Here is a 19,856-nt window from a genome sequence, read left to right on the forward strand (position 1 = left end):
TGTCTTTCCTTCCCCCACCTCTCCTGCCCCATTTCCCTCTACTCAATCCAAAGTTCCTCCATTCTTCTCTTGTCCCCCACATTAGGTAAAATCATCCACTTACCAAACAAAACATTTGACCTTTGGTTTTGGGGCTTGGCTTGTTTCACTTAGCATGACATTCTCCAACTCCACCCATTTATCAGCAAATGCCATAATTTTATTCTTATTTATGACTGAGTAATATTCCATTATGTATATATACCACAGTTTCTTTATCCACCAAAAAATACAAAGAACCCAATTAATAAATGGGCCAAGGAACTGGGCAGGCATTTCACAGAAGAAGATATACAGGTGATCAACAAATACATGAAAAAGTACTCATCATCTCTAGTAATTAGAGAAATTAAAGTTAAAACCAACCTAAGATTTCATCTAACTCAAATTAGAATGGCTGTTATAAAGAACACAAGCAATAATAAGTGTTGGTGTGGATGTGGTAAAAAAAGGCACACTCATACATTGATGGTGGAGTTGCAAATTGGTACAGCCACTCTGGAAAGCAATATGGAAATTCCTCTGAAAACTTGGAATGGAACCATCTTTTGACCCAGCTATCCCACTCCTCACTTCAAAACCAAAAGGACTTCAAAATCAGCCTACTACAGTGATGCAGCCACATCAATGTTCATAGCAACTCAATTCACCATAGCTAGATTGTGGAACCAATCTAGATGCCCTTCAATTGATGACTGGATAAAGAAACTGTGGTATATGCTTTATTTTGTCATAGGTGATTTTGTGTGTTTGTGTGTGTGTATGTGTGTGTTTAGATAAAGGCTTGATAAGTCACAATATACTTTTCAAAATAAAGGTTTTACACATTTTTTAGTTATGCATTTCCAACCGTTCAAAGAATGGGTCAAAAGACAAGAAAAAAGGGTGATCAAAAATGTCTTTTGTTCTAACCTCTGTATAATATTATTAGTTTGAAATTTGTTTCTGAAAAGAATGATTGCGTCTTTAAATTCATTTGTCATTATCATCAGTGACCATATGCAGCATAGACAATGTGGTGTGTCATCAACAGTACAGTCATCTAACAGGTCAGGAAATAGCAAGGACTGAATATGGTTGATGACAAGAGGCATAGGAACAGAAAACCAAATAATAATTTACCCACTAACCTGTAAATTTTCATTCCAAACTACTTTTTTTCTACAGAGAAATGTTTACACTGGAATATCAACTGAAATACTATACCAAGTTTCAACATGCAATTTGTTTCTCTTATTACATGAAGATCTCTCGCTTTATCATTAGTGCTAAAAGGCTATATTAAATGGTATTAGGTGTTAACATAGTATGAAAGAAGTAATTTACTTGAAGTGTTAAGAGTACAGAGAGATCTCAAGGTCAGCAGAACAGCTGGAAATTAGGGGAAATCCTAAAAAAGCCAAGATAAGACCAGCTCTGTCTAAATCCTTGATGAAGTGCCATATTTTACAGGCTTAGGAGAGACCTATAAAAACCCATGGTAAAAAGCAATGGTTTGAAGTCATAAGAACATAACAGAGATAAGTAGCTATATACCGTGGATTAGTTTGGAGTTTGAATCTAGGCAAGGTAACTGCATATTAGAATATAAACTCAACAACGCTCAGAAAATAGGAAAATAATGTTTCTGTAATGTGTTATCTACAATGCCCAGTCGTCTACAAAAACATTGACATGGAATTAAACAGGAAAGATTTATCCATTTCCAAGAAAAATGTAGTCAGTAAAAACTGATATTTAGCCTCAGCAAAGATTTCAAAGCAGGTTTTTAAAATGTACTTAAAGAAGTAAGGGAAAATATGTTCAAAGAATTAAAGAAAATTTGGTATCAATGAATGGACAGGTAATCTCTGAAAAGTGAAAATTATTTTTTAAAAAACCCTGTAAATATTGAAGTTGAAAAGTATAATTACTAAAATAAATTTGCTAAGTGAATTAAAAAAGAAGGGTTCTTTTTCCTCATAAAATATATCTTTATCTTTGAGCTGCTGGTTGTTACTAGTAAGAATAAAATGATTCTGTATTAAGCATTTGTTGAGTTATAGAAAATAGAGACCTGAATTCCTTAACATAGACTTCAGAAATTTTTGAGTCTGTTTATATGATTTTATTATATATTTTATTGTATATATATTTATTATATATTGTATAATATATCTTGCAATAACTTTAGAGTTTATTTTTTCCCAGTGTCCCAATCCAGTGTTCTTTTTTTTTAAATCCGTTTCTTTTAGTTGCAACATGACAATAGAATATATTATAATATAATTATAAAAGCATGGAATATAATTGGTTCTAATTCTGTCCCCAGTACTTCCTGTTCCCTTCCTTTCTCTGACCTCCCTGTTCCCTTCCCTCTGCTCTACTGATCTATTTTACTTACAGTTTTTTCCTTCAAATTAGTATTTTATGGATGTAGATGATGGTGAGATTCATTGTGGTATATTCATATATGTACATAGGAAAGTTAGATTTATTCCGTATCCCATCCCTCCACCCTTTCTTTCATTCCCATTTGTCTACTCCTCTGACCTATTCCTTTTTTTTTTTAATCCCCAACCCCCCTTATTTTGGATTAGATTCTACATTCAGAGAAAACATTTGAACTTTGACCTTTTGGTACTGGCTTTTTTTACTTGGCATGATAGTCCTCAGTACTATCCATTTACCAGCAAATGCCATAAAATCATTCCTCTTTATAGCTGAGTAATACTCCATTGTGTGTATATATACCAATTTTTCTGTATCCATTCATCTATTTTAGGGCACTTAGGTTGGCTCCATAGCTCAGCTTTGTGACTTGCACTGCTGTAAACATTGATGTAACTGTGTCACTGTGGTATGCTGACTTAAAATTCTTTGGGTATATACTGAGGAATGGAATAACTGGGTCAAATGGTTCCATTCCAAGGTTTCTAAGAAATCTCCATACTGCTTTCCCATAGTGGTTGCACCAATTTGCAATCCCATTAGCAATGTATGAGTGCTCTCTTTTCCCCACATCCTAACCAACTTTGTTACTTGTATTCTTGATAATTGTCATTCTAACTGTAGTGGTATGAACTCTTAGTGTAGTTTTACTTTGCATTTCTTTAATTGCTAATGGTGTTGAACATTTTTTCATATATTTGTTGGCTATTCATATTTCTTCTTTTGAGAAGTGTCTGGTTAGTTCCTTTGCCCATTTATTGATTGGCTTATTTGGGGGTTTTGTTTGTTTTTTTGTTTCTGATTTTTTTTTTTTTGGTGTTATGTTTTTTTGAGCTCTTTGTATATCCTGATTATTGATGCCCTATCTGACGAGCATGTGGCGAAGATTTTTCTCCCATTATATAGGCTCTTCCTTCATGTTCTTGATTGTTTCATTTGCTATGAGGAAGCTTTTTAATTTGTTGATTTTTAATTTTACTTCTTGTGCTTTAGGAGTTTTTAAGGAAGTCAGTTCCTGAGCAGATGTGTTGGAATGTTGGGCCTATTATTTTGTCTAGGATGTTCAGGTTTTCTGCTCGAATTTCTAGGTCTTTGATCCACTCTGAGTTGAGTTTTGTGCAGGGTTGGGAGATAAGAGTTTAAATTTTATTCTACTACATATAGATTTCCCCTTTTCCCAGTACCATTTATTAAAAAGACTGTCTTTTCTCCAATAAAAAAGGAGTTTGAAGATATCAGAAGGTAATAGCAAACCCAAAAATCCAGTAGAAACAGACCTGTTCAAATAACAAAAAAAGATTACTGAAAAATGAATAAATCCTAAGAGACCTGTGAAGTAGTCCATATACATGTGTATGCATTTCTAAAAGTAGAGGTGAAACAGAGGCATAAAAATATTTGATGAAATAATGGCTTAAAACTTACCAAATTTAGTGAATAACATTAACTTACCAATTAATTAACCAATTAATTAACCAAGAAAGTTGTAGAACGCCAATAAGGATGAACGTGAAGAAAATCATTTCCAGACATGTCCTAGTTCACTGTTAAGATAAACATTTTGAGGAAAATGCTACTTATTACTTATACTTCAAAAGAACAAATGATAACGTTTGTTGCTGCTGTTAAAATTTGAGCTCTGAAGGAAAAAAAAGAATTTTTGGAAAACTTGTATTCACCAATGCAGTATGTGACTTTGGAAAACTTGTAATCACCAAAAACTTCCCAATACTTCAGAAGTTTTTAAAATGACTTTTGTGGTGTTAGCAAATTGATTTTTTAAAAAAAGAATACATGTTATAATTTAATGAAACCTGTCATCATTTGGAGATCCATATAAAGAGGATCTGTATAATTCTACCCAGAATTTTACAAGTGACCAATGCATGATGTTAGAAAATCATATGCTGATTTAAAAGATCCAAAGTGCAAAACCCAGAGAGTTTAGAGTAATATAGTACAAAGAGTTCATGGGTGTGCTTTTCTGATTTCACATTGCATCTTCTCTTGAAGAAATTACTCACTAGGGTTTGTTATGGTATCAAAAAAGAATAACCAGTTATCTGAAGAACTTCTCCCTTTCCCAACTACCCATGAGAGGCCGGATTTTATTCTTATACTTCAACCAGAATAACATTGCAAAAATTGAGTGCAGAAGTAGATTTGAGAATGAATCTATTTTCTTTTAAGTCAGACATTAGAGACTTGAAAAAGGTGTAAATTGGTATTCTTTAGTTTTAAAAATTGCAGCCATTTTTTCATAAAAATATGCTTTTTATGTTAACATGTAATAGGTTCATTGTTAAATGAATTTATAATTTTTTAATTCTTAATTTTAATTTCTAACACAATAAAAGTCGATAGATATTCCTTACATGAACAAAAGCTCTTTGGGATACTCAGATTAGTTTAGGTTTAAAGGTATACTGAGACCAAAAAATTTGAGAACCGTTTAGAGTCTGTTCTGCCTCCACCTTCAGACAGCACATTCCTTGAAGAGCGGCAGACTGGAAAATTGGAAATACCTTTTTAACCCAGGAGATTAGTGTTCTTGAGTGTATGATAACTTTCAAACTTTTTTTTTTTTTTTGTATCTTTATTTTCAAGTAAATGGTACAAGATGCAATAGGTGTGCTGCTTACTGCCTCTAATGGCAATCTTCTCTTGCTCTTCTGTACTTGTTTGTAGATCTTTGACTTCTACCAGGGAACTTGAACAGGAAAGCAAATAGCGACTTTTGAAATCCCAACAAGATTTTTACTTTCTTTACTTTTTCCCCCTTTTGTTATTTTTAGGGGTTACCAAAGGAGAGCTGTTAAAAAAGTGTTAGAGGATCTCTATAGGGCCTGCATAGTTGATTGCTGCACTGTATTTCTCCCCTTTTCCTAGTATTCTTAATGAGTTTGTACTTGGATTTGAATTTAGAAAATCCTTGCTATACATAAGCTTATTGCAGAGCCAGTTGTTTTTGAAGACAAACTATTGTCATAAATTCAATGAATTTTACTGTACCCTCACTCTGGTCCTCGATGTTTTCACCTAGTGTTTTTAATGCTTACATATGTGTGGACAGAAGGACTAAAACCAAATTTTATTTCTTTGATAATCAAGAGACATGAGAATAATAGAATTGATCATTTTCCCTTGTATTGAATTTAAGGAACTTAGTGATATACTCTCTGAATCTTATTTTTGAAATGATAAAGATTTTCTTTGGGTTTGCAAATGACTATAGTTCTGAAAGTCATATAGAAGGCTTCACCAGAAAAGAAGACTTCTAATTTGAGGATGTCAATTAGAAAGCTATCTATTTAGGTCTAGAGATAAAACCTGACTATTCATCAACTGACTTCTTAAATTACAATTTTCCTTGTGTTTTCTCAGACCAAAGAAGAAGAGGAAGCCTTTCTGGATTGGAGTGATGATGATGATGATGGATTTGATCCGAGCACACTTCCAGATCCAGATAAATACAGAAGCTCCGAAGAATCAGATAGTGAAGAAATGGAAAATAAAATTAGGTATGCTTTTACCATTGGTATCATTAAGTATGTACCTAATACTCACATTTTAATGAATACTCTCCTTTAATCCCAAAGACATTTTAAAAAATATTATTCCAACAGATTTTTTTTTTTACTTTTAATATCCTGAAAACCCTGTTAGTGTTTCTTATTTTACCCGTAGGTGACTAATACAAATATCTCATACACTTCTGAGCATTTTAGAAAGGAGTTTTTAAAAAAGATTATTTCTGTAATTCCTGCTAACAGGTAAAGGTGTGATAATCAATTGTTTTCTTTTTCTTTCTCTATTCTTTTTTTCTCATCTTTTCCTGAATCCTTTATGCTTAAGTCTTTAATAAATTAAAGTACAAACAGAGGCAGATTTTATTTTGACTCATTGTCAAAGGATTCTGTTGAGAGTGCTGTTAAAAATTGCCTTTGAATTTTAAAGGAGGAATTATATTTTCACATTTTGTTTTACATCAAATAACAAATAAGACATTAGAAAGCAATATAAATAATCCTTGACATAATTTTTTTCAATTTAAAATCTATTCATTTGCTCTCATCTATTTACCACCATGCCAAAAATAAATGTGATGAATTGGATAAGGGTATTACTTATTCAGCATTCGTTTTCAGAGTACTGTGTTTTAGATTACATTAAGATTATATTGACTTAAAAGAATGTTAAACTTCATAGACATTTTAAATCATTGAGCAGAAGTTAGGAACTAATGGCAAAGTTAATAGACTTGAAGTGAAGGTGAAGCTTGATGGAACCCCTGAAGTGCTGGCCAAAAGAGTTTGGAGTTGCAGAAATAGGCCATGGAGAGCTATAATTTGTTCTTAAACAGGAGCAGGTCTCCAGAAGATCTCAAAAAGATTATTGTCTTAGTAGAAAATGCTGTAGGGAGAAATTGAATTACTCTTCATTTAAATCTTGTTCTCATTTAAACACAGAATTATTTGGTAATAGGGAAGATTCACTTATCCAAAATGCAATTATACCAGCTAATGCCAGACACTTGAGGTACACGCTATTAGACAACTAGGTAGTGAACATATTAGTTTTATAGTATTTTCAAATACTATATAATGGAATACTTACTTTACTATCACAAAAGGCACCATGGATAAAAATAATCTTATTAGGATTTAGAAAAATACATAAATGTTTATGCCATTTAGAGTTAAATTATTTAGGTTCACATCTTATCCTTAATTTTTAAAAACTGACTTTTAAAAGAAATTATACATATTTAGCTTCAGAAAGTTACTTTTTTGCACATGTCTGAGGTCTAGGTAAACTCTTAAGGATCTTCCATTTTCCTACCTCTTATTTCTTATTTTCTTCCTCTTTTAGAGCAGTTTATAGAATCTGTTTTAATACATATGTTTTGACTTAATGCATGACTTTAAATAATTAACTTCCAGATGTTCTGTGTAGTTTGACTCTCCTGAGGATATTAATTGGTTCTTAACAATTTGTTCTGCAGCCGTATTTTGCATATCCAACATACCTTTAAATGATGGGACCCACCTTTGAAGCAGGTTGTTGGCAATCCTGCATGTGATTCATACAGGTTTTTTCCTTAATATTTTCATGATAGTTTCTGGGATCATCCTTCATTTGTGTAGTATAGGCATTCCATTTCATCTTTCTGTCATTTTTTTTATCATCATAATGGCACTTTTCTATTTTATACCTTATAACTTGTTCTCTGATAATTTCACATGTTGTATCCTCTTAATTAGCCTGCAAATGTTTTATAGCTAGAGATTCTATCTTTATTTATTATATTAACAGAGTTCAGCCCCTATTCCCATCCTCAGTATTAGCATCATGGGTATGGAGAAGGCCCTGAAATATTTGACTTGACCAATTGATTAATGGAGACTTATAGGGTTAAAAAGGTATAACTATAAGAAGCTATGTAATTGGTCCCAATAGTTTGATGATGGAAGAGATGAAAGAATACAGATGATTGGCAGGTTGGGAGAAGCCAAGATTGGGTAAGTGTAATGGACAAACAAGGAGGTGTAGGGTACCCTGAAAGATGCCAAAGCATCTTATTGTAAAGACAATTCAAATGGAAAAACAGTCAAGCATTATGTCAAAATTAAAACAGTTGTAATTTAAGGTACACCTAGTAGCAGATTAAAATTGGTCAACTTGTCCCAAGCTGAAGACATTCTTTTCTTGAGAATATCAACAAGGGCTTTAATATTAACTTGAGGATAGTATTCCTTAATCATATTCAGGGGTTTCCTAGCAATTTCACTTTTTGTCTATGAGCACAGTTTACCAGTCCAACCCCTCTTCCTACAGATGAAGAAACCAAAGCTTTCAGGGATGAAATAATTTATGTCTATAATCACAGTAAAAATCAGGGACTGATCTTTGTGATCTGCATAAATGAAATTGATTTCTTAGTTCTACTACCCCAATCAGGTTATGCTGAATTTCTCCAACTTTAGGAGAGGTAGGTCAGGAAAACTGCATAAAGACAAATTTATTTGACCAAAGACCTGGATCCATGTACTAACTAGAGGGTAGATTTGACTAGGCCATGGTTTTCTAATTGTGTTAAGTAGTTTACATTGCTGTGACAAAATACCTGAGTTAAACAACTTAAAAGGAAGAAAGATTAATTTTGCCTCACAGTTTCAGAGATTTCAATCCATGATCTCTGGGCCTGATTGCTTTTAGGCCTATGGAGAAGCAGTATATCATGGAGGAGAAAAGCTGCTCACTTCATGTTGACTAGGAAGCAGAAAGAAAGGAAGGGACTGGGAACAAATTATATGCTTCAAATGCATACCTCCAATTACCCACTTCATCAACTAGGCCCTAGTTCCTGAAGTTTCCACCACCTCCTAATAGCCTATTAAATGATTAATCCCTTAGTGGTTTAATCCAGCGATGAGGTGAGAACCCATATGATCCAGTCACTTCCCCAAGGCCTGACCTCTGAACATGCTAAATTTGGAACTGAACCTTCAATACAGGAACTTTTCAGGGACATTTCAGATCCAAACTATAATATTACCTTTAGGATTATTAATATTCTGGTCCAGATAATGTTACATTTAGGGAAAGGGAATCTATAGAATATTTAACATTGTCCCTGGCCACTAACAGTACCAAATTCCCTTTTCCCCTCCCCTGGTTGAGGCAACTAAAAATGTCTTTAGACATCACCACTAGATTTTAGCCCAAGTAGTCCTTCTCAGCATAGCTTCTATCAGGTGGAATTGGTATACAAGATAAAACCTGTTTGTCATTCCTACACTGGAAGGCAGGATTTATGGTAAGCTACAAGTAGTGGTCTACATGTACAATTTCTTTTCATACTCTGATATTCATTCCCCACCCCACCCCCCTTTTTTGGTACCAGGGATTGAACCCAGGGGCACTTAACCACTGAGTCACATTCCCAGCCCTTTTTATTTATTTATTTATTTATTTTATTTTTTATTAATTAATTATTTTCTTATTTTTACAGTCTGCATTTTAATTCATTGTACACAAATGGGGTACATCTTTTCATTTCTGTGGTTGTATATGATGTAGATACCATCCATACCATTCATGTAATCATACATGTAATCATACATGTACATAGGGTACATGATGGTGGTACATCCCAACATTTTTTATATCCCTGCTCCTCCCTCTCATTTCCCTCTGCATAATCTAAAGTTCCTCCATTCTTCTCTCACCCCTCACCCCTCAACCCTTTTTATATATCATCCACTTACCAGGGAAAACATTTGGCCTTTGGTTTTTGGGGATCGACTTATTTCACTTAGCATGATATTCTCCAATTCCATCCATTTATCTGCAAATGCCATAATATTATTATTCTTTATGACTGAATAATATTCCACTGTGTGTATATACTACAGTTTCTTTATCCATTCATCTGTTGAAGAGCATCTAGGTTGGTTCCACAATCTAGTTATTGTGAATTGAACTGCTGTAAACATTGATGTGGCTGCATAAGATTCCTCAGAAAATTTGAAATGGACCCACTTTTGACCCAGTTATCCCACTCCTCAGTTTATACCCAAAGACTTAAAATTAACACACTACAGTAATGCAGCCACATCAGTGTTTTTATTTATTTTTGAGATAGGGTCTTGCTAAGTTGCATAGCACTTCACTAAGTTGTTGAGGCTGACTTTGAACTTGCAATCCTACCTCAGCCTCCCAAGCCTCTGGGATAACAGACCATCATACCCAGCTCTCCCTTTTTCTTTTCTTAAAATTACCTCATTGGCAATGAATTCAGATGTATGTAAACCAAAAAGAAAAATTGTTTTAGATAAAGAAGTATTTGCAAAGCTATATACTATAGAATTTTGACAGTAGTAATTGCTGCAACTGCAATTTACAATAATAACACAAGTACAATTTTCCAGTGTCGTTTCAGTTTTGGTACCTCTTCTTTTCTTTGCCTCTTGTAAACAGGATGATGTGCTAAGATTTTGTGATGTCAGCTTTCGAGGGGCTTCATGGCATTTTCACAGGTTTATTTGCTGTGCCCTTTCTAGCTTCCACTCAGTAATTGTTTCAGTAGCTCGTGCTTCTGCCTAGGTCATCACTGTTCTCCCAAGAGGACATTCTTTGTATATAAACTTGGTGTTTTCAGAGATAAGTTCACTCTTATGGGACTAGACACATCAATTAAAAAACAGCTAACTAGGATGAAGTAGTTTTATTTCAATTTTCCTCTGGTATTTCTTTTTCCCTCACTTTGCTGACACTCATAAATATTCAGCATGAGTGGCACTTTTTTGTCTCTACACGGAAAGACACTTTCTCAGTAGGAAATAGGCAATGGAGAACCAGATTTAGTGGAGAATGACTGAATATGGGGTCATAGTTCCTCCAAAGGGAGGTCTGACAAGGTTTTAAAAAGTTTGTAATTCTACCTTCCTTCTCAGCTCAGTGCACATCTGCGTAGTATTTAAACTACCCTTAACCCTCTGTGGAATTATCAGAATTTCTGTCTTTAGCACTGAGATTCCAAAGGGATTCTGATGTATGCGATTCAACCCCTTTAAGTTAGTATGGCTGAAAGAGACCCTTGTTTATTATGTGGTCCCAGCAAATAGGAAAACAATGACTTTGAGTTCCTTTTAAGAAGATTTAAGAATGTTGCCATGAAAAGTCTGTTTATCCTTAAAAACAGAGCTGTGAACTGGGAACTGGTAATCCACCCTTAGTACAGGAGGTTGGGGCCAGTTGTCTGAATTTCATCTGAGGCTCTAGACTTTGATGTGCAGTTTTTGACAACGGGTACAGAAAGTAGAGCTTACTTTGTTTTCTGATTTCTTTTGTCATTTTTTTATATCTTAAAATTTGGTCCAGGCTATTTTGGTTTGTTTGTTTGTTTTCCTGGGTTTGACCTCTCATTTCTTCTTTGGAACTGTAGAATTAGCATGATAGAGTTCATAGAAGATGTTAGGACTTGTTCTTGTCATTACTGTTATTAAAATAGAGACAAAACAATTTGATATGAAATGTAGTTCTTTGTGTTAGTGGACTTTATAATATCATACAATTCACTGGTCTGCTGAGACCTATGCAGAATCATATGTTCTTATTTCCAGTATATTTTAGGAGACTTGTATATCTTAGGGGAAAGAAAGACTTCAACTATTCCAGTCGCCCTTGGTCTCATAAGCCATTTTTCATTTTGGATAGTCCATATAATGTAGTTATACTGCTTGAACAACAACAAGAAGAAGATGTTTTTTTAAAGATTCCAAATACAGTGTGAATAACTATAGCAAGAACCTTGTGCATAATTTAAACCATATTCTACTTAAGAATTAAAAATACTTACCTGGTCTATTTCTTTGGTTATCATATTTCTCCATACATTCTTTGAACTAAGACTGTTTCAAGGCCTGAAATGTTCCAGGCATACTGAGTGCAAGTACAGAGCATAAAACACTAAACAAGTACCTTTCTTGCTTTCATAGTGTTTCATTCAGTGGAGATTACAAAGAGCAATGTTTTGTACACAATTACAAAACATTGGAATCAACAAGTGCTGTGCTTTGTGTGCCTGGGGAAGCAATGGAGAGGGTTTATGTAGAGAATGAACATGGGAAACACATAAGTGATAGGCCTCACCTGGCCTGGTGGAAGAGCCCAGGAAGAGCTTTCTAAAGGGACCCATGTCTAAACTAACCCTGAAGTGAGTTAAGTCTTATCCAACCAAGGGGAGCAAGAGTATAACCTTTGAACTGAGACATCTTTAACCATGTTCCAATTAATCTCTTTCAGTAAGATTGTTCCTTTTAACTATGCCTCACAAGCCAAAAGATTTGGCTGTGAGCGTGTAATATAAGATTAATTTTGTATGTCTAGTACCATTCATCATATTTTGTTTATGGCCATCTTCATGTGAATTGCTAATGCTGTAAATTTTTGCAAAGTATTGAATATGATGTAAAAGAAGCAGCTGGATGCTCCACATATTTATTATCCAGTCACATTGAGTTTTTAATATTTATAATCTTAACCTTTTTCAAACAAACAAAAAGAAAAAAGGAAAAAGAAAAAGTTGGTGTTAGAGTCTTACTACCTTGTATGTCAGTCTTTTTGCTTTGCAGATTGTAGCCTCTGATTAAGGTAGGTTCCTTTAAAAGAAACTATTGTGTGCTAGGGTGTTTGTTAGATTGTTCTAGGTTACACGAGGCCAGTTACAGCTATAACTGGTACTAAAGCTGTTGTCATAGTTTAGACATAATTTCTATGGAGATAATGCTATATGGATTAATACATTTTCCTGTACTGAGTAAACCAGTCCCCTTCTGATATAATTAGCTATTCTTCTTACCTCTTCTTACATGACTCTTAATAGATTGATCAAGGTTTTTTGTCTTGCCTTTTGCTGTTATTGTTGTTTGAAGTTTTTGGTTTTGTTTTTAAATATCTATTCTATACTAGTTTGGATTTTGAATGAACTTGCCTATCTTTATAAAAGATCTGTTACATGAAGTAGATAAACTACTTGAATCTCTGTAGTTCCTCCTAGTATGGAGTTCTGTGATATCTCTTCAGTGAGTTTTGCCTATCAGCTATTCTTTCAAGACTTTTCAGTTAGCCTCATAATATGTGGAAAATAAATGTATATGAGTCAAAAATGAATTCCTGGAGAAGGAAAATGTGCAGAAACCATTTTCTTTTTCTTTTTAACTATTTATGGTTGGGACAGGATTGGTATAGCATGTTGTTTAATATAAATCCAGTGAAATTATGGAGGATGTATATAGAGGTTAATTCTCTTTTAAAGAGCTCTTTCTTATGCAGTCTAACTGATTATACATTCTTTTATTATACATTTTTTAAAAAAACTTTTAACCATGGTTTCAACTTGAACTTCTCCTTGATGGATAGTCTTGTGAGTGACAGATATAGAAACAAGTGCATTCAGCTTAAATGAGGTACTGAATTCATTCTGTGCCTGCCATTCCCCCACACCCCACTACCCATGTTAGGGATTGAAGCTAGGGTCTGGCACATACTAAGCTAGAACTCTACAACTGAGCTATACCTCCAGCCCATTTTTTTTCCTTTTAGTCTTTGTAACTTCAGGAGGTTTAACATCATTCCAGTATGCCTAACAGCTTTTGAGAGAAAATCTCAGTCATCTCTACTTAACTGTGAAACATTTGGAAACAAGACAATTTGGGGAAACTTCCAAGGAAGATTGTTGGAATAGGGATAGGAAAAGCAACATTATTTGTCTTGGGACAGTGAGAATGAGGGTGTTATTTTCTGGATTGAGGGTTGAATTGGGGAGGACTAGTATGAAAAATTCAGAGTTTAGGAAACTATACTCTTGACTTTGCTTATAGTCTGTTTTTGCACTATGCTTTCTACTGTGTCATTTATTCACCCATTGTATGACTGTCACTCAGTGACACTGAGTTGTGAGTTTGTCATTTTTCACAAGTACCAGGGCTGCCATGAGGCCAAAGCAAAGCATCTTACTAATAGTGTTCTCTTGGCTGTGGCCCTAACCCTGGTGTATGGCAACTTTTTTCACATTAAAACCACTGAGAATGATTCTTTCTTTTCACATTGCTTCATGTAGAAAGTATTCATGTCTGAGGATTGCATAACATTTTTCTATCAGTTTATTACACCATAATTTCCTTATCAGTCTCCCTTTCAGAATTTTAGTTTATATCCATGCTTAGGTTATTTTATTCTTTCCATTTGACTTTTTATATATATTTATTTAATTTATTTTTTGCCATTGTAATTCTTTAATGAGCAACTTGGTGAAGACCAAATTTTCTCTTTGAAAGTCTAATGAAGAATAAGACTAAACTGTGAAACTTAATTTTGCCTGATAGCTAGAACACTAGGGATATGCTTGGGTAGGTTATGATCTTGAATATTGAAAAGTAATCAGTGAAAATAGTTGAAAGAAAAGCTGATGTGTTTCTGGGGAGCACAAAATGTTCTACATGTAGATTAGTAGTTGAAAAAAACGTGTTGCCTAAATTCAACTTGGATGATGTTCAAATTTTTTTTTTTTAATCTGGAAATGGAGAAATAATTATATCTTCCAGATTGCCAGAGCAAGGATTCTTAACCTGGACTCTTCTGATAAGCTTTAAGGGAATCTTGAACATCTTGAAATTGCATGTAAATATGAGGTGTGCTATGCATGCATCTGGAAAAGGGGGTCTGACTTTTCATGAAATTTTCAAATAGGTTTAAGTGTACATTTTATAGAAGGAAATAGTGGTAAGATATGCAATTTTCTACCTTTTCACCACCACCAATCTTTTCTGATTATTAGAATTCTGATCTAAGAAAACACTTTTTTTTCTCCTCTTGCAGTTATGTTTATAATGAGCTCTGAGCCAATCAATCTTTTCTTAGATCAACCTGTTTTTATAAATCTGTTTTTAGTTCTGAACAACTAGAAAAGACACATTCAAAATGTGATACATTCTCACTACTATTATACATGCCATCAGAAGGAAACTGAGCAGATTTTGTGGAATGTACTGCAGTAATTAATCTTCATTAGGACTGTTGCCATGGCCTTGTAATTTAAAATTTGTAAGGGGAAAAGTCTTTGGTACAGCATAGTTGAATACCAAAGTGCCAGTACTTATGAATACATGTAAAGATTTCCGAGACTGTTTTTAAATGATCATAAGCTCACTTATAATTAGCTGTAAATTACTTAGGAAAAGTCCAAGCTATATTTGATATGAATACAAGGAGAATTTTATGTAAATAGAAACTCAAATAGGGTGTCTGGGGTGCTGAACTTTTTGCCCATACAGTGGCTTTGCTCACCAAGGTAGCAGTATTTTGTAAAAGGATACCCATGAATATTCCCTTTAAGGGAATATTTTCTATTTCTCCAGTGCCAGAAACCCACCCTCATCTTGGCAGCTTTGTCAGTCTGCTGTTTCACCTGATTTCTTTCCTTTGCATTTCAAAAATCAAGAAATCAAAAATCTGCACATACACTATAGTAAAGAAAGTGTGCTTTCTTTGAGAAACCCCTTGTCTGTGCTTTTGTTAGATTTTTGAATAGGTTATACAGTAATGTTGATCCTCAATTTATGATGTAATATGTACAAACTCACAAATCCCTAATCTGGTTAGGAGCTGTAACACAATGCACCATGATACTTTCTGGTTGCATAGTCTCTTCCAGAATCAAGCTTACAGAATCCCCCATGATGTCAGTTGCCATTTTATAATCAAAGTTTTGGAATTACTTGCCCTAGTGTCCTTGCGGGTTTAGTGTTCACTACACTGTATTTGTTTAAAGCATTCCAGAAAGAAGTTGACAAATTTTCTTAGCAAATTTTTCTCTTCTGTGGTGCCCTAGCCACAGTCATATCACATAGCACTTGAAACATTCTTTTTTCCATAATTTTATTGGTGCATTATAATTGTACATAATGGTAGAATTTGTTCTTACATATTCATTCATGCACACAATATAACAATATAATTTGGCCAATATCATTCTTCAGTATATTCCCCTTTCCTTCCCTTTCTCCCTCCCTTCAGTCCCTTTCCTCTACTGATCTCTCTTCAATTTTCATGAGATTTAATCCTTCCCCACCTTTCTTTTCCTCTTGTGACCCTTGACTTTCTGAGTTTGGCTTATTTCGCTTAACATGGTGTTCACAACTTCCATCCATTTTCCTACAGATGACATAATTCTTCTTTACAGCTAAATAAAACCCCATTGTGTGTATATACTACATTTTCTTTATCCATTCATCCATTGATATGGACACCTAGGCTAGTCCTATTTAGCTATTGTGAAATTATCATCTAGAACATTCTTAAGACCTGATGTAGTGATTCTGACTGCAGCATCCTTGTAGCCCAGGGAGTGTAGTTCCCAGGTTACAGAGGACATTCTGATCTCTTTTCATTGAATTTAATTTACACATCATTTATTTAACGTATGCTGTTTAACAGTAAATGGTCTTCCTATTCATGGCAGGTACCAATGAGCATTTTATTCTTGTTATATCATTCACCTCATCCCTTCCCACCATCTTTGAGTCTGTTGTCTAAAGCTTACTAAGAATCAGAGAAGAAGCATTTTAAAAAATTTAATAAGACCTAGGAATTTCTTCTACATGAAAAATACATTCAGGGAGTCAATCTTTCTCCTTTTGCCTTTCTTTATCAATGCATAGGTATTTAAACTTTATCTGGTCCTGGCAGTATGGTCTCAGAAGCATCAGTGTTACAAAAGCAGTTGCTCCTGCAGGTGTATGATGTGAATTACATGAGATTCTGTGACTCAACAGTCTACTGAATGTCTTGCCCACATGTGTCACTGTGTGTAGTTTGGGAATATTGATCTTCATGCTGTGTTATCATAAACTTCACAACATGAGGCAAAGTAGGGAGTTTTGAGAAATTAAGTCTGTGTTTGAACAAAGGTAGGTTACTTGACCTTGTGTAGGAAATTGTGATGTTCAGAGCCAGAAAAAATTGAATTTGAATCTGAATTTCCTTTACAAGTTCTGGACCCTGAATAAGTTGCTTAATCTCTCTCATTCAGTTTTCTAAGTCAGTCAAATGACTTACAGAATAGTTTTACTCTCCTATAAGTGCCCTGTGCTTCATTTGTTTACATCACCCTCTGAAACCCTGGCAACCACTATTGTGTGTGTGTGTGTGTTTGATTATTTTTGTCGTTTTTAATTATCCATAGTTCTGACTTTTTAGGATGTCATTGTAGTTGGAATCACGTTGTATGTTGCTTTTTCAGATTGACTTTTTTCACTTAGCAATATGCTGTCAAGTTTCTTCCATATTGTTTCATGGCTTGATAGTTCATTTCTTTTTATCACTGAATGATATTCTGTTGTATGAATGTGTCATGTTTGTTTATCCATTCATTTTTGAAAGACATCTCTGTTGCTTCTGAGTTTTGGCAGTTATGGAATAGAGCTACTATAAATATTTGTGTGCAAATTTTTATATGGTAATAGTGTTCAACTCCTTTATACAAATACCAGGGGCATGATTGCTGGATCGCATGGTAAACGTATATTTAGTGCTATAAGAAGCTGTCAAATGGTACCATTGTGCATTCCCATCAAGAACATATGAGGGCTCTTGTTGAGCCACAACCCTGCCAACAGTTTGTATTGTTAGTGTTTTGCATATTAGTCATTGTGTAAGAATTTTTTATAACTTACAGATAATTTTAACTTTTAAATAAACTGATGATTGTGTGTGTGTGTGTGTGTGTGTGTTTTCCCCCTGATTTGATTAACATAGTGGATTAAATCCCATTCTACCACACATGGAAATTCTAGCTTTGCACCTTCCTTCCCTGTATTAAAACTCCTTTTTGAGAAACTCTCTTCCGAGCCTCTCAAAGCTAACGTTTCTTGTTTGAAATAAGGCTATTAATAATATATTTAATTTAAATAAAAACAACAAAGACTATTGTTGCTTGCTGAAGATCTTCACTTTCCAGAGACCCAGGACATACTTCCCCACCAAGGTCCTGACCTTCCCTAGATCCTTCTTTACTGTCCCAGATCCCCAGGAATTCTCTCCATTTATGGTTCTGTATTCCTGAGACATGGGCATTGTAACCAAAACCTGAATTTATGGTGATTAGGTTTTATAGTTTTGTTCTTGGATTGTCCTGGATTAAGAATCTAATGCATTAAAAGGGTTTTAGAAACAAGCCTTAATTGCATGTGTTATATTCAGTGGTACAGTATCTATACTTTTCAAAGTATTTTACTACAACCTTAAACACTTGTGAGAACACAAGACATCTTAAGTTGAAAGATTTCACTTGACATAATAAAGGCCAATAAAAATAGATTAATATTAATGAAAAAACACTAAAATCTTTCTTGCTGTTGGGAAATGGAAAAGCTATAAAATTGCACTTATAATGCATTTACTGTGTATTTATCACTTAGTTCAATTATGAGGTAGGTATTAATTGCAATTTACAAATTAGGAAAAAGCATTCCATGAAGCTAAGCCTAAAATTTTTTCCCAAGTTTTAGGCAGTTGCTAGAATTTGAATCAGGCTTAACTCCAAAGCTACTCCTTTCCTCTATACTGGAATTTTTGTAGAGACATATTTCATGACAGTAGTTGACTTACTGTTAAGTAACTAAGTTTAAAAAGCAACCATCTCAATATTAAACAGGGAAAGAGAGAAAAAGAGATATTCTTCACATTATGAGATATGTACATTTCAGAGAAGTTACACATTAAAAAGAGTTTTCATGCTTAAGGCATCTTCCAATCATAGTGAATTGAACTTGATAGAGGGGGAGTTACATAAGATCTGAACATGATGAACTAGACGGTATAAAATACCTAACTAAAGCAATACATCTTTCTGAAACTAAGGCTCCTGCTTAATCACCCACCAAGAGATTCTCCTGATTTTATTAGGATTCAGATCCCATGTTCAGATTTTATCAAGAAGGTTGTCATGTGTCATGTGCCTTGCTGAAATCTAGACACTTTATTTTCTTGCTTTATCAGTCTAATAACCTTCTCAAAGAAAACAGTGAAGGCTGTTTGATGGGAGTTTTTTTTTAATGAGCTAACGAAAGCTGCTAGTGCAAGGAGTCTGTTTTACACAAAAAGGGGTTGGCCCTTTTTTTCCATGAAGAGTGAGATAATGTATGTTTTACACTTTGAGGGTGATTGCAGCTCTACTATTGCATGGTAGACCAACTATAGACAGTTGCAAATAGACATGTCTATATTCTAGTAAAATCTGATGTATGATTGAAACTCAACCCACAGAGTTTGCTGACTAGCCCTGAAGTATAACTACTTCCTTTTATAAATTGGTAATCCATTCTAGAATCTTGTTGAAAACTTGGTAAGGCTTGAAAAATTTACCTTCCCCCTCTTTTTAAAAAATGGTAACCACTTTTTATATCATCTTTGAGAATCTTCAACCATTCTCTACTGTATCACAGGTCACCAAACGAATATAACAGTTTCCACCTTCTCTGAGTACATAACCTGTCATTCTCAAGAGTCAGGGCTTTGACTCATTTAGAGCAGTTAGGGGCTTCTTATAATCTCTACCCATTTGATATGTCTTTTCTTGGATGCAGTGTTTATTAAATACTTTTTTTTATTTTTACAGACTGTATTTTGATTCATTGTACACAAATGGGGTATAGCTTTTCATTTCTATGGTTGTACAAAATGTACATTCACATCATTCATGTAATCATACATATATATAGGGTAATACTGTCTGTTTCATTCTACTATCTTTCTGTCACGCACCCCCTCCCACCCCGTTTTCCTCTACACCATTCAAAGTTCCTTCATTCTTCTCTTGCCCC

The 19,856-nt window shown here is 34.2% G+C and overlaps 1 protein-coding gene across 1 annotated transcript in view; it reads left to right on the top strand.

The window, feature by feature from the left end:
* The window catches only part of Ddx10 (DEAD-box helicase 10), a 305,507-nt gene that overhangs the window by 269,536 nt on the left and 16,115 nt on the right, over positions 1–19,856 (top strand). The window contains exon 17 of the mRNA XM_047517111.1: positions 5,854–5,990. Coding sequence (XP_047373067.1) covers positions 5,854–5,990 — 137 coding nt within the window. The remainder of the gene's footprint in view (positions 1–5,853; positions 5,991–19,856) is intronic.

Source organism: Sciurus carolinensis, chromosome 11 (assembly GCF_902686445.1).
Source record: "Sciurus carolinensis chromosome 11, mSciCar1.2, whole genome shotgun sequence".
NCBI classification, from domain to species: Eukaryota; Metazoa; Chordata; class Mammalia; order Rodentia; family Sciuridae; genus Sciurus; species Sciurus carolinensis.